The sequence below is a fragment of the Phaseolus vulgaris genome, chromosome 2, assembly GCF_051622355.1.
Source record: "Phaseolus vulgaris cultivar YP4 chromosome 2, ASM5162235v1, whole genome shotgun sequence".
In the NCBI taxonomy this organism is placed as follows: Eukaryota; Viridiplantae; Streptophyta; class Magnoliopsida; order Fabales; family Fabaceae; genus Phaseolus; species Phaseolus vulgaris.
In genome coordinates, this window is record NC_143499.1 from 25849695 (window position 1) to 25865532 (window position 15838).

Genomic DNA, 15838 nt, shown 5'->3' on the forward strand with positions numbered 1-15838 from the left:
CACAATGCGAAAAGCCTGCATGCATGCCCACGTATTAGGGTGCAATTGGCTCGGCGCCACGTTGAGCGACCGAAGGACACTCACCATGAACATGTCAAACGGAAGCGACACATGCAAATTTGCGAAAAGACAACTATACATGAAAAAGAAAGGGGGTTCGATAAAAGACTGTTCCCTATATACACGATCATCCAATGAATAAGGGCCGAATGATAACAGAGAATCCTCGGCCAAAGCCTTCAGGACCGCGACCTTGTTCAAAAACTCAGTCACTGAAGCGTCAGTGTGAAACATAGACACAATCTCACACACCTTGGGATCAACCCAAGCAGGGCCCACATGAGGGTGCGGTCACTCAGAGGAGCTCGACTGGTCTGACACATTTCTAGCATCATCACCCCTTACTACCTCCACTTGTGGGGCAATAGTTTGAATTGCCCCGACCAAAATCACTTGGTTGAAGGAGGAAGTAGAAGAAGAGGATGAAGATGAAGAGGACGAAGACGACGAGCAAGAGGGGGGATCCACATGGAGGAGACCGAGCGAGAGAAGAATGAGACGTAGGACGCGAACGGGAAGACATGACTAACCTTAGGACGAACAAGGAATGCAACAAGGATCGCTCGGAATTGTTCAGGTATCGGAACTCTAAGAAGTATCAGAACGCGTGAGAAACCACTGTTCCCAACCCCTATTTATAGCCCGAAAATATCAACCGTTGGATCTGTTGAATCCAACGATCCATACCTCTTGGCGCCCAAAAAACCACTCATAAATGCACGTCACGTCATCTGCTCAGGTTCCGTTTCCAGTTACTTCACCCATCATTACACCACCGACCGGATCCCAACTCTCAAACTCTTTGGCTCTACCAGCTCTCGAGCCTAGGGGGCAACTGTACTGATACGACTGGACGACTCACTGGGTCGGCTAGCAATCAAATTGAATCACTGCCTAAGCCATCTCGAGAAGGTCACGTGATGACACGTGGCCGACCGACCCTTAACGTTGAGTCAAGTCAGCAGGGTTAATCCGTGGTTAAGGGTTGTTTAGCGCAACCCTAAACACAAACCAATTCCCTAATCCAGCCCACCAATGAAGGCTCATTAAGGTAATATAAATAACACGCATTCTAAGGATAAAGGTACGTCATTATCTACAATACTCTGACACCTGAGTGCTAAAATCTCGACTGGCTTGAGCGTTGGAGTGCCTTCTGCAGGAACCATCCCCGCTTGTGGAGCTAGAAGACCGAGGGGAGGAAGTGTACCAAAACTTGGAGTATTGTAGACCGACTGAAAGTGGAAGTTGAGGTCGTTCTCTAGGCCCCAAACCCGTTTGAGAACATTAAACTTATAATATTATATAAAAAATATAATTTTATAATTAATTTTGATATATTTAAATTTATTCTTTTATCAAATTTAAATAATTTTATTATTTAATAAATACACAATTGTATAATATTGTAATAAAAAATAACTGTATAATCCACTAATCAAAAAATAAAATTATAATCTCATAATTTTTATTCTTACCCTCGAGGGAAGGCAACTTCATCTTCATGTGTCTCGTAGAGGCCACCGCTCCAATCATGTTCAGAGCAGGTCTACCCTAAAGTATATTGTAGGCTGATAGAGCGTTAACAACGAGGTACCTGATGTTTACAGTGCGTGAAGTTGTGCCATCTATGAAGGTCGTCCTCAGCTCTATGTGTCCACACACCTCCACCTGATCTCTAGCGAAACCATACAAGCAACCGATATAAGGTCTCAACTGGTCTGGAGACAACTGTAACTTGTTGAAGGTCGACCAAAACATCACATCGACTGAACTTCCCTGGTCCACGAGGACGCGATGCACCCTCCTTCCTGCTGTCACCACCAGAATCACCACCGGGTCATTGTCATGTGGAACAACGTCCTAGTGGTCGGCCTTGGTGAAGACGAGGTCGACATAGGGAGTCTGATCTGCCTCATGTACCTCTACTGCCATCACCTCTCGTGCATACTTCTTCCGCTGGGAGGCGGTTCTTGAGAACCCTCCAGAGATGGTATTGATCTCACCATGAATGGGCACCTCGCTCCCCTGATCTACTTCCATGGCTGCTAACACCTGATCCCCCTGCGGCTCTAGGAGGTACTCCTTCAAGAAGTCGTTTTTCACTAGCTTGTCCAACTGGTATCCCAGTGATAAGCAGTTGTGTATGGCGTGGTCATATGCTTGGTGGAATTCGCACCAAGCGTTCTTGCTGGGCCCCAACTTTTTTTCGGTCTTTGGGGGCGTATTCAGCCTTGTCGCTATGTTAGGAATAGCGATCAGGTCCTTGAGCTCTACACAAAAATTGTGCTTGGGGGGCGAGTCTTCCCGTGTGTGTGCCCTAGTATGGGGCTTCCCGATCTCGTAGGGTTGTTGCTTTCCCGAGTTTTTCTTCTTTGTTGTCGCCTCGTGCACCCTCATGGGTTGAGGTCGACCTGCTGCTCGAGGTCAGACAGAATCGACGCTGTCGCGTTTTTTTGTGACTCGATCTTTCGCGGTGATGTGCACCATAGCCCGACGCCTGATCTCGCAAAACGTCTTCGGGCAATATCTAAGTAGTGAGTCACTAAAGGGCCCTGGTAGCATTCTTTTGGTGAAGGCATGCACCATTATGGCTTCATCCTTGGGGTTTAGCCTCACCACTTGGATCCCAAACTTGTTCAATAACTCTTTCAAGGACTCTCCACTTGTGAAGGTGACTTTTGGGCCCATGGCCTGAGAGAACGGCATGGGGCGTGCCCTAGGTGGTATGGGTGGGTGATGCGGACATCCTCCAAGGTCTTTCTCAAGACGGAGGGAATGATGCGGACATCCAAGCCCAAGGGCCATGCACAACAAGATTGGAATATTAAAATAAAATAATATTATTATTTTATTAGGAGTTAGGATTTGAACTTAGGACCAAGTACAGAGTATCAACCTAACCACTGGACAAATGATCATTCTTGAAATATAAGGATTGTAGTATCGTCTTATTTTTTTACAAACAAGAAAAGACCTTTGTAATTTACACACTGGTTAAACTCAGAAGAGGGACGAATATTTTGACAATTTTTTAGAGTGTTTCTCTGCTAAGGTTTTTCCCTGTATCTTGCGATCTTATCAAGAATCCACCAATTCTTGTGGCGATCATCCTTAGGCTTATCAAACTTTGTTTGTGGCGCCTTCCTTTATCCAGGTTTTTTATTGTTACTATTTTGAATTTATTCTGTTCCGTAACCCTAAATTCCCAATTTTATTGTCATTCCTATTTGGATTCATATCAGTTGGTATTCAGAGCAAAGGTTTGAGTCATAATATAATTGTGCATCTTGTATTTTTTTCCCCTCGTTACTGTTCACGTACTGTTCATGACATTAGTCACGTTACTGTTCACGGGATACTGTTCATTTTTTTTTAATTTTTTTTTATAAAAAAAAGCAGAAACAGAAAAAAAAATAGAAAAAAGAAAAGAAAAGAAAAAAATAGGAAGAAGAAGAGGAAAACAGAAATAGAAAAAAAAAAGAACAAGAGGAATACAGAAAAAAAAATAGTTCTTATTCAGTGCATATGTGGTGTTTGTTAAAAGTTCTAAAAGTGTCCTGTCTACATATTTTATTTTCTCTATATATTGTTTTTGCTTGTTGTTTTTTTTAATTGTCTTGCTTGTTTGTTGATATTGAAATTGTTCTTCACTATTTTGTTCTTTACTATTATTTTTAATTGATTCTGATTGCTACTTTTGAAAGTGATTCTGGATTATTGATTGCTTGATTCTTGTAAGAACCTTAAGTAGAGAAAGAGTGGTAAAAGGCAGTGTGATCATTAGAAAAAAAGCCTTATTGTGTGAAACACGAGTGTTGAGTGTAAACACGTGAGAGAGTGGTGTGAGGCCCAAACTTATTGTTATTTGTAATCTGTTTACTTGAGCATGGCAGGGGAACCGTCAGATAGTGGACTGTCTCAACTACAGATGCAAGCCTTAACATAACACTTGGAAAGGATAATGAAACAACAAAGTGATGGACTCCATGAGAGGTTGGATCAAATGGAGCAAGCACAACAAGTAAATCCAGAAAATAGAGGGGGAGATAGGAGGAGGAGAAGAGAAAATGATGGAGAACAAAGAACTCTGAGAGTTGATGGAATAAAATTAAATATTCCCACATTCAATGGGAAAAGTGATCATGATGCTTACTTGGAGCGGGAAATTAAAGTGGAGCATGTGTTTGCTTGAAATGAGTACAATGAGGAGCAGAAGATGAAGTTGGCAGCAGCTGAATTTTCAGCTTATGCTTTAACTTGGTGGAATAAATACCAAAGGGACAGAACTAGATATGAAGAACCCATGGTAGAATCTTGGACAAAAATGAAAAGGATTACGAGGAAGAGATATATTCCAGCAAGGTACAATAGGGATTTGCAACTCAAACTCCAGAGAATGACTCAAGGAAATAAAAGTGTGGAAGTATTTTAAAGAGATGGAGGTAACCATGATTAGAGCTGGAATGAATAAAGAAAATGAAGCAATCATGGCTAGGTTTTTGAATGGACTGAACTACAATATTAGGGATGTTGTGGAGCTGCAAGAGTATGTTGACATTGAGGACTTGTTGCACAAGGCTAACCAAGTAGAACAACAACTCAGGAGGAAAGGAATCATGAGGAGGAGTTCTAACAATAATAATAATTCCAACTGGAAGGATAAGATGATGAAGGATAAAGGAGTTCCCTCAAGTTCAGCCATGTCTTCAAGTGGGAAGTCATCTAATAGATATAATAATTCACCACCTAAAAGGAAGACAAGTGATGTCAAATGTTTCAAATGCTTAGGAAGGGGACATTATGCTGCAGAATGTCCAACAAAAAAAACTATGTACATGTTATCAAATGGACAAATAGACAGTGAACCTTCAAGTGAAGAAGAGAAGGAGGATGTAGAGGTGGAGTTGGATGCATTGGAGGGTGATTTGTTGATGATTCGAAGGCTTTTAGGAAGCAAAATGCAAGCTTTGGACCAAACCCAAAGGGAAAATATTTTCCATACTAGATGTTCCATTCAAGGGAAAATATGTTCACTCATAGTTGATGGAGGAAGTTGCACCAATGTAGCTAGCTCAAGACTAGTTACCAAATTGAATTTGGAGACAAAACCGCACCCAAGGCCATACAAGCTTCAATGGCTTAGTGAAGATGGAGAGATGAGAGTAAGCAAGTGGAGGTGAACCTATCCATAGGACAATATAATGACAATGTCTTGTGTGATGTGGTTCCAATGGAGGCAACTCACATTTTGTTAGGGAGACCATGGCAGTTTGACACCAAGGCTATTCATGATGGTTTCACCAATAAAATCTCTTTCATGCAGAATAATAAGAAGATCATTCTCAAACCCTTATCTCCTAGAGAGGTGTGTGAGGATCAAATCAAATTGAGAGAAAAGAGAGTCCAAGAGAAAAGAGAGATGAGTGAAACACCTAAACAGAGCAAGAGTGAAACACTTAAAAAGAGAGAAACACATGAGAGAAAAATGAGTGGATTACTGAAAGTGAATGAAGTGAAGAAGTTGCTACTTTCTAACAAACCTCTTTATTTACCTTATTGCAAAAACAACACTTTGGTTGCTGACCATTCTAACCAAATTAATTTTCTTCCTAGTGTTGATTCTATTTTGCAGGAAATCCAAACTCAAGTTGAAGAATTGATGAACAAAGGATGGGTACAAGAGACCATGAGCCCATGTGTTGTTCCAGTAATTTTGGTGCCTAAAAATGATGGTTATTGGAGGATGTGCATAGATTGTAGAGCACTCAATAACATTACCATCAAGTACAGACACCCTATTCCCAGGTTAGATGATTTATTGGATGAACTGTACGGTGCTTGTATATTTTCAAAAATTGACTTAAGAAGTGGTTACCATCAACTTAGGATTAGGGAGGGGGATGAATGGAAAACTGCCTTTAAAATAAAATATGGATTGTATGAGTGGCGTGTGATGCCATTTGGGCTAACAAATGCCCCAAACACTTTTATAAGATTAATGAACCATGTTTTGAGAGAATTTTTGGGCAAATTTTTTGTGGTGTATTTTGATGACATCTTGATCTATAGCACTAGTTTGGAATTACATGAGGAACATTTGTGTGTTGTTTTAAATGTTCTTAGAACAAAAAAGTTGTATGCTAATTTTGAGAAATGCACATTTTGTACTGAACAAATTGCATTCTTGTGTTTGTTTACAATATGGTTGTTGACAGGTTATTCTAAACAAGTTAACAAGGAAGAAAGAAAGTAATCTTTGATCCAAGCCCAAGGGCCATGCACAACAAGATTGGAATATTAAAATAAAATAATATTATTATTTTATTTGGAGTTAGGATTTGAACTCAGGACCAAGTACAAAGTATCAACCTAACCATTAGGACAAATGATCATTCTTGAAATATAAGGATTGTAGTATCACTTTATTTTCTTACAAACAAGAAAATACCTTTGTAATTTATACACTGTTGAAACTCAGAAGAGGGACGAATATTTTGACAATTTTTTAGAGTGTTTCTCTGCTAGGGTTTTTCCCTGTATCTTGCGATCTTATAAAAAATCCACCAATTCTTGTGGCGATCATCCTTAGGCTTATTAAACTTTGTTTGTGGCGCCTTCCTTTATCCATGTTTTTTATTGTTACTGTTTTGAATTTATTCTGTTTCGTAACCCTAAATTCCCAATTTTATTGTCATTCCTATTTGGATTCATATAAGTGGGGCATGCTCATCCACTGCGCGCTCCCCTGCTTGTTGCAAACTTTTGCGCAGTTCCTCGTTGGTTCTGCGCAGCTCTTCGTTGTTTGCCTGTGACGCGACTATGTCAACCCTAGACGTCGCTACTGCCTCTTGGAGGGTGCGCATGGTCTCCATGATTTGTTGTATGGTGACGTTGTCCCCTCCAGAGGGCGCAACAAATCCTTGCCTCATACTCCTCATATTGCTGGTAAACTCTTAACATGATTGTGAGTGTGACCTTGTTTTATCGGACCCCACAGTGGACGCCAAAAGTTCTCGCCGGTTGAATCGTTTGTCGGTTGACTCGAACGTCAGTCTTTGACCCGCCTCTCTCCGCCTCAGAATCGAACTTCCTTGGTTGAAGAATCTCTCACCTGCAAAGACAAAGGGCGCCTTGGCGGCCGTTTGCACTCCGACGCTCAAGTCAATATTGGGCAAAGAAACAGTAAGTGTATAAAGTAGTTTCAGTCTTAGAAACGGTGTACCTTGTTAGGGTTCTTAGCACCCTTTATATAGGTTGTAACTAGGGTTTACTTCTGTTCTGTTACCCATGTTTAGGGTTCTTGGGGGAATGTCCTTGCGTCGCTATTACACAATCCTAGCGTAATCTGACACATAAACTTCTTCTTTTTGGAGTGCAACGACTAATAGAATGGTCGTCAAGGTACCAACTCATGCAGTAATGCTACAGGACCATCTGTTCTATGGGTGCCCTGAGTATTCACATGCCATGCATGCAATCTTCCCTTGGAAACCCTAACCCTAACGGGCCTTAGTGCCTCCAAGGGTTGTTTATTTGTGTCGCGCCCGAATTTGCTATACACACCACATGCAGGGATCCCTCGTGACTCAGATATTTTCTTAGTTTCTAGAAGTTGACTTCATGTTAACTCATATTGTTTGTGGGACCCAGTTTACGTGACCCATCTTTACTATCTGACACCGATGTCCAATGCCTGAGGTCTTCTCTAAAGTCGATGACCGAGGACTGGTCGGTACAAGTTTCACATTGATATATAAAAAAATCAAGGAGATAATATAATATAATTTATACCATTAAATAAAAAAATAAACATTTGATAGTTTTTGTAGTGTTATTTTAGTTAAATATTATCTTTTATTAAATTTATAATATTATATAAAAAATATAATTTTATAATTAATTTTGATATATTTAAACTTATTCTTTTATCGAATTTAAACAATTTTATTATTTAATAAATTCACAATTGTATAATATTGTAATAAAAAATAACTGTATAATCCACTAATAAAAAAATAAAATTATAATCTCATAATTTTTATTCTTATAAAATTATTTATATTTTAACATTTTAAAATTATAACTTTTATATATGAAACTATGATCATACGCGCACAAAAATCAATGAAATGAAATGAATTAATGTTAATTAAATTGTTTCCCAAACCACTAAGAAAGGTAATAGAATGATGACTATTATTATAACAACATATGACAACCCACATTACACTCTTAGTGTTATCATTTTATACCATACCAAAATAAATTACTATAAATTACAAAACTTATAAAATGACAGCTACAAACATTAAAAGTAAGATAATAAAAAAAATATGTAAATTTTTTTATTTATTAATTGTCATAACTATATATACAAATAAATAAATAGTTATTAAGATATTAAATGTAGAATTATAAGAAAGTAGGTGAAAAAAACAACTTAAAAATATATGACTGTAATCTATCATCTTGAATTCAAACTAACAAGGTGAAAAAATAAAAATAGAAGAGTGATAATCCCTGCAAGCAGAAGAATGATGTTATTGAAAAACACCTAAAAAAATAACTTATAATCATGAATTAAAATATATATTTGTCAGAGGTTATTTTTTACACACCGTGACTGTATTTTTTTTTAATTCTACCACAGAAATTTTGTTAGATATTTACACACTGTCATTATATTGTTACAAAATAAATTAATTGATTTTTAAAGTTTTAATATTACATTATTTCATATAATTTTGTTATGAAAGGAGTTCCTAATATTGAAAAAAAGAAAAACTTTTACCAATAATGCACTATATTTCATTTAGATTATTAAATATTATTATATGCTTTTATTTGGAAATATTTCATTTATTTTAATATTATTATATTGTTTAATGTAATTTATATTAATTTAATTTATTGTGACAAAAAAAATAACTAATCTGATTTTATTTGGAAAAAGTTATATACTTATATAATATGTTACCAAAATAGTGAGAAAAAAAGTAGAAGTGCAAAGACAAAATAAAAAATAATATAAAAATAAAAATATTTTTAAATATTAAATACTTTTTTCATATAATAAATATATAAAAATTAATGACTTAATTTCTCATATAACACTATTTACTCTTTTATTTTCTCCATCTAACATCTTTTTGTTTTTATTTCCCTATCTAGCACTATTTTATTTTTATTTTCCTATCTACCACCTTTTCAAAAGTAAAAAAAAAATTAAAAAAATTAATAATTTTAATTTTAAATGCATTAAAAAAATAAATATTTGTAATGTTAAAATAGTTATTATTGAATAAAGAAATGAGTTTTTATAAAATAAAAATAAAAGAAGTAATAAATTAAAAATGTGTAGTTTAATAAATGAAGAAAATAAAAAATTAAACCTTACAATAACATAAAAGTTGAATTTATAAACATAAATTAGTATTTATTTTTATTATTATTGATGATGTAATTATGTTATTTCAAGTAAAAGATATATTATATAATTATAAAAAAATCAAAATCAAATAGTGATAATATTAAAGGGTCTACCTTAAATGTAAAATTATGTGTGTCCATTATTAATTAATAATAATTAAATATATTTTTTTTTATAATTATATAATGTATTTTTTACTAAAAATTAAGATAATTACATCAATAATAATAATAAATAAAACAAAAGATGATAGATAGAAAATAAAAAGTGAAAAATGAGAATAAAACCGGATAAAATCCGTATAAAGCCGACCCGATATCCATAGACCCAGTTTGAGTTGCAGGGTGAAGCAAGTAACCCTAATGCTATATGCTTTTCTGAAACGTTCTCACCACACGCCTTTCTCTTCGAACCGCTTTGCTCTCTTCCTTCTGTCAGGGGAAAACGAATCTCATCCTTTTCAACTCTTCGAACCGCCATGGCCGATCGCTTGACGCGTATTGCCATAGTGAGCAACGACAGGTGCAAGCCCAAGAAGTGCCGCCAGGAGTGCAAAAAGAGTTGTCCAGTGGTCAGAACCGGTAAGATCTGATTCCTCCCCCTTTCGATTCCAAACCCTAATTTTCCTCACTCTCTCAATTCTAACGGCTTTATGGGAACTCGATGTCATTACAGGTAGATTATGTATTGAGGTTACTTCAGCCTCGAAGATTGCTTACATTTCTGAGGAATTGTGCATTGGATGCGGTATATGTGTTAAGGTATTGTTGGAGATGCTGTTACTGTGTTTCCAGGTGGATTTCTGTGTGTAATCAGATTGTTGTTTGTGTAGAAATGTCCTTTTGAAGCTATTCAGATTATCAACTTGCCAAAGGACTTGGATAAGGATACTACTCATAGATACGGTCCCAATACTTTTAAGCTGCATAGGTGAGTTCACTCTGTTGTTTTGTAGTAGAAATTTGAGGCTGTGGGTTTTGTTGTTTGTGATGAACTGTGTTGTGTTGTGGTGGCAGGTTGCCCGTGCCAAGGCCCGGCCAGGTGCTTGGGTTGGTTGGGACGAATGGGATTGGGAAGTCCACTGCCCTTAAAGTTTTGGCTGGGAAGTTGAAGCCGAATTTGGGTCGATTCACTGTAAGAACTGGGAATTTGCCCGTCTTCACTGCTTAATTGTTTGGGTTTTATGTTGACCCTGTTTGATTTTTGTTTTTGGTTGCAGAACCCCCCTGATTGGCAGGAAATTTTGACCTACTTTCGAGGATCTGAATTACAGAATTACTTTACTCGGATTCTCGAGGATGATTTGAAGGTGAAGTCCACTTTGTTGTTTAATATGTATGCAAGCGAGGATGTCTTAATGGCTTAGACTGGCAGTCTAATACTGATTAGATAAAATATTCTCATTGATTGCCGTGTGATTTTCTGATTTGGATATTTTTTCTTCTTAATATTCTACTTATTCTTGATAGTGTACTTACTGGACCAATTCCCAATCATGTGATGTTAGAGTCCATGGAACTAGTCTGTTATAATTGTTTCCAGTGAGAAGGGATACACTAATTTTGGGATTGGCAACCGAGTTGGGATATTGATAGCATTGTTTAGGAATGAAGTTAGGAGAGCTTATTATTATACTGCAACTTCATTTATGGTGGAGTGCAGCTCATAGTGGGAAGGCAACTATCCATCACAAAATTATGACCGATGGTGAAGCCTTACGGTGGGAGAACGGAGAAGCATGATACACACTCACACACAAAGTGCACTAAAAAACTGCAGGTACAATGAAAGAGAAGTTATAAGTTTATATATGAAGATCAATAAACTACAAACATATAAAATTAATATATAGCTATCCAAATTCTCAAACTCGAGGGGTAATATGATAAATCTCATATGAAAATGAAAACCTGAATTATTAGAGAACAAGTTGATTACTGTCAGCTCTGATTAATAATATTTGGTGCTTCAGTAATCCGTATCATTATTGATATGCTATAATTATTACTCTATTTCATTTGTTTTAAATAGTAATTCACCAATTTTCCATGAATGAGGCTGTGTCATACATTGATTGATACATTAAAATGGTGTATTTTCATAAATAAATTGTCTCACTAAATACCACAATGCATATTTTAAGGTAGAGCACATATATATGTTCGTTTATCAAATGTCACTAATTGATAGGGATATGGGCCCATTGTTAATCCAAGTTGATGTGACTAGTCATTGACTAGTATGTAGTAGGAGGAAAAAGGGGAGACATCGAGGGGAGAAGCTTAATAAGAGAATGTTATAAGCAAGTCAATTATTTGGGGACTAGAGATAGGAGGTGGCAGGAGGCAACTAGGAATGGATTCAGCCACTATGGCAGGTGTCTCAGTTCTTTTAGTGTTTCCTTCTTTTAATTTCCATGCATGTTCTTTCCAGAAATTCATTCATTGTTACTATTCTTTGAGAATTCACTTCCTGAAATTAAAGAAGTAATGTCCAGGAATGGGATGATGTGTGTTTTGTCCTACATAATTATTATGGTGATACAAAATTTAAAGGCCTTGTAATATATAAAGATCTGTACTTCAACTGAAGGCATTGTAATCCTTTGGTAGTTATCCTACATAATTTTTAATCTTTATGGAAATTTTGGTTTATCCTTACATGATGGCTTGCATTTGCCGTGCATACATTTTTTTTGAATATTCATTCATTAACATCAGTTACTTGAATTTTTGTCTTGATCATATTAAAATAGTATTCTGATTAAAAGATAGCTTTCTTCTTTCTAGTAATTTTATATATATGGTATCATCAATCTTGGTTTGTTGACCATATTTGCACAGCTATTTTTATTTTAATATATCTGTATATGATTTATGTAGGCTATCATCAAGCCTCAGTATGTTGACCATATTCCAAAGGCTGTGCAAGGAAATGTGGGGCAGGTGCTAGACCAGAAAGATGAGAGAGATATGAAGGCGGAGCTTTGTGCTGATCTTGAGCTTAATCAAGTTATAGATCGTAATGTTGGGGATCTGTCAGGTGGTGAGCTCCAAAGATTTGCCATTGCGGTTGTTGCAATCCAGAATGCTGAGATATACATGTTTGATGAACCGTCTAGTTATCTTGATGTGAAACAGAGGCTGAAAGCTGCACAAGTTGTTCGATCATTGCTTAGGCCTAATAGGTTTTTTGCCCTTTTCTCCATTACTATATGTTTAAAAATGTTGTCTGCATCATATGTTCTTCACCAAATTACTTCCAATATAAATACTGAATCTGTTTGCTTCTCCCTTTTTCCAGTTATGTAATTGTTGTAGAGCATGATCTCAGTGTCTTGGACTACTTATCAGACTTTATTTGCTGTCTATATGGCAAACCTGGTGCATATGGAGTTGTGACACTTCCTTTCTCGGTCAGAGAAGGAATTAACATTTTCTTGGCTGGCTTTGTACCAACAGAAAATCTTAGGTTTCGGGATGATTCACTTACCTTCAAGGTATATTATGCTTCATGCATCCCCTTCATCTCATGTGCTGATTCTAAACCATTCTGAGGAAAATGAAAAGATTTGGTACTTGAATTTAGTGGTGATGGTTTCAACAGGCAAAAAATAAATGATTGAAGAACTGAAAATATTCTGTATGTGGGAGTTCACTGAATATATTCAGCAAAAATTATTTCATGTAGTGTTTTATCATTTATATTATTAGAGGCTCATATTTTCTGCACCTTAAAGCGAAATATTTTTTTGAACATTATTAATCAGTGCTTATTTTTTCATTACTGTATATTTTAGTGCTGAGTTTTAAAATCCAAAATTTTCCAGTTTTATCAAACACACCCTGCTCTCTTTTGCTTTGTCTAGGTTGCTGAGACTCCACAGGAAAGTGCCGAGGAAGCTCAGACATATGCTCGATATAAATACCCAACCATGACCAAAACTCAAGGCAATTTTAAACTTCGTGTAGTTGAAGGAGAATTTACTGATTCTCAGATTATTGTGATGTTGGGTGAGAATGGGACAGGAAAGACAACATTTATTCGTATGCTGGTATTCTTTTAGTCATACTTGTTTCTTAATGAAACTGAGTAATTCTTCAACATATCTGTTCACCTTGTTCTGGTAATTATTCAGGCTGGTTTATTGAAACCTGACAGCATAGAAGGGGGATCTGAAGCGGAGATGCCTGAATTTAATGTTTCATACAAGCCTCAGAAGATTAGCCCGAAGTTCCAGTCAACTGTTAGGCACTTGCTACATCAAAAAATACGTGATGCATATACTCATCCCCAGTTTGTTTCAGATGTGATGAAGCCACTTCTTATCGAACAGTTAATGGACCAAGAAGTTGTGAATCTTTCTGGAGGAGAGTTGCAGAGAGTTGCTCTATGTCTCTGTCTTGGCAAGGTATCATAAGCTTCGTTCACGATAACTGTTTGAGATTATTTATTCCCCATAATCCTCAAGGCTCTTCCCCTATTTCTTTCCTCTTTACATTCATGAATGCTTCCTGTTTTCTATAGGCAACTAATGTCAAGTGTGGTGTCATTCCATGTAGTGAAAATGAGTTTGGTGCTAATCTGTTGTCAATTTTTGTGGGATTGCTTGGATTTGTTACATGCCTCCTGTCTCTTAAATCTAGATAGCAATAATGTTCCTGATGCCTTACTGTTCTGCTTTAGTGGCCTGTTGACATCTATCCATGCCAATTCTTTGGCCAGATTTTTTGAACTGTATCACTTGGTTTTGTTTTGTGCTTTGATCTCCCATAAGATGCATGCATGCCCCTTTTTTCTGATCTGTTGCAATCCTACCATAACAGCCTGCAGATATCTATCTGATAGACGAGCCAAGTGCATATCTAGATTCTGAACAGCGAATTCATGCTGCCAAAGTGATCAAGAGGTTTATTCTTCATGCAAAGAAAACGGCTTTTGTTGTTGAGCATGATTTCATCATGGCAACTTATCTTGCAGACAGAGTTATTGTATATGCGGGTCAACCATCAATTGATTGTATTGCAAATTCTCCACAATCATTGTTGTCTGGGATGAACCTTTTCTTATCGGTGAGTTTCATACCTTTCCACTACTTTTTTCCTTTCGATCTATTGGGCCTTTTGCTTATAAATGCATAATATATATTAATGTATTCCTTCATTTATGCAGCATCTTGATATCACATTTAGAAGGGACCCAACTAATTTTCGTCCAAGGATCAACAAACTCGATTCAACCAAGGACAGAGAACAAAAGTCTGCTGGGTCTTATTATTACCTTGATGACTGATTCCATACTCATACTCAGGTTGGTTCGTCCTTGTGCACTTTTTTTCCTTAGAATGCTTTACGTGGCAAATGGAAACTGACTATATTGTGGTGTTGCAGTTGTTCTTTCATCAATACAACATTGCATCAGTTTGAGCTTTCATGGGATCGCAGATTTAGTTAATTTGATGCCTTGAAATATAAGATTGCCGTTTTTACCGATGAAAGCATCTTTTTTCAATGAATAGAAGAGCCTGCATACATTCTTATGTTGGTTGGTGCATTTGTATATTTACCCTTAAGTTAATGCAGTTACTCATCACCAGTTTTGCTACGACTTGGGTGGGTGAATCTGAATATTACATGAGTTTAATTGGTCAAGGTTTTCATTGAATTTCCCAAATCCATTGGAACATGATGACGTCAGACTGGGTTTATCGCCACTTTTGGCACATAATTTAAGTTGAGTATGTAACGAAGTTTACTTTCATTTCCATGCTACTTGATTTAGTTAGATATGTCCTGTTTGGAATATATTGCGGTTGAGAAAGTTGTCAATCTCAATAAATATTGTTTTCCTTTTATTTGAAGGGTTATTAGAATTTGGAGAGTATTGTCGATTTAATTGTTCAACTGTTAGCTAGACAAAATACAAGAGAAGTATATTCATTTTGTGATTTTGTTCGAGATTTTAAAATAATGGGACAAAGCAGAAATTTTGAAATGGGCACACACTTACAATAAGAAATTAGCATCGATCTGTAACTATTTTAAATTAGTTTATTTTAAGATTATTTTAAGAGTTTTTAACTAGTAAGTTATAGTTAATTTATTAATTTTTAATTACTTGTTATATTTCAATGAATTTCTTTATAGTTCTTAAATTTCGTACAATATAATTCAATATTGTATTGTTTTTAGTAGTTGCTTGTTCTTTTCTATCTAGTTCAAATTTAAAATTTTAGTATTGTAAATTTAAATAATTAATGTTTCATTATACAAATAAGAAAAATAAAAATTAAATTTGATTAAATTGACTTGTCCAAATAAAAAGTAAATTATACTATTAAATTTG

At 36.1% G+C, this 15838-nt stretch overlaps 1 protein-coding gene and 1 pseudogene across 2 annotated transcripts; both read left to right on the forward strand.

The window, feature by feature from the left end:
• The first annotated feature begins 4372 nt into the window (after positions 1-4372).
• On the forward strand, positions 4373-6316 carry LOC150029076 (uncharacterized; annotated as a pseudogene).
• Positions 6317-9802: 3486 nt separating this feature from the next.
• On the forward strand, positions 9803-15347 carry ABCE2 (RNAse l inhibitor protein 2). 2 transcript variants are annotated; one of them, XM_068612678.1, is made up of 12 exons: positions 9803-10074; positions 10169-10254; positions 10326-10423; positions 10510-10627; positions 10713-10802; positions 12376-12680; positions 12797-12992; positions 13362-13547; positions 13632-13904; positions 14320-14565; positions 14666-14803; positions 14884-15347. In XM_068612678.1, the coding sequence occupies exons 1-11, from the start codon at positions 9972-9974 to the stop codon at positions 14783-14785; spliced, it is 1821 nt and encodes a 606-aa protein (XP_068468779.1). In that variant the 5' UTR covers positions 9803-9971; the 3' UTR covers positions 14786-14803; positions 14884-15347. The 2 variants fall into 2 exon arrangements, with proteins under 2 accessions (XP_068468779.1, XP_090154560.1); XM_090298434.1 differs by lacking the exons at positions 9803-10074; positions 10169-10254; positions 10326-10423; positions 10510-10627; positions 10713-10802 and adding an exon at positions 11156-11272 and having other exon boundaries at positions 11723-12680.
• The last annotated feature ends 491 nt before the right edge of the window (positions 15348-15838 follow it).

Excerpts from the sequence above, each read along its gene's own strand:
- ABCE2 (XM_068612678.1), top strand. The coding sequence starts at position 9,972 with ATGGCCGATCGCTTGACGCGTATTGCCATAGTGAGCAACGACAGGTGC. Across the intron at positions 10,255-10,325 it reads GATGCGGTATATGTGTTAAG|AAATGTCCTTTTGAAGCTAT; the intron begins GTATTGTTGGAG and ends TTGTTTGTGTAG. Across the intron at positions 14,566-14,665 it reads GGATGAACCTTTTCTTATCG|CATCTTGATATCACATTTAG; the intron begins GTGAGTTTCATA and ends TCATTTATGCAG.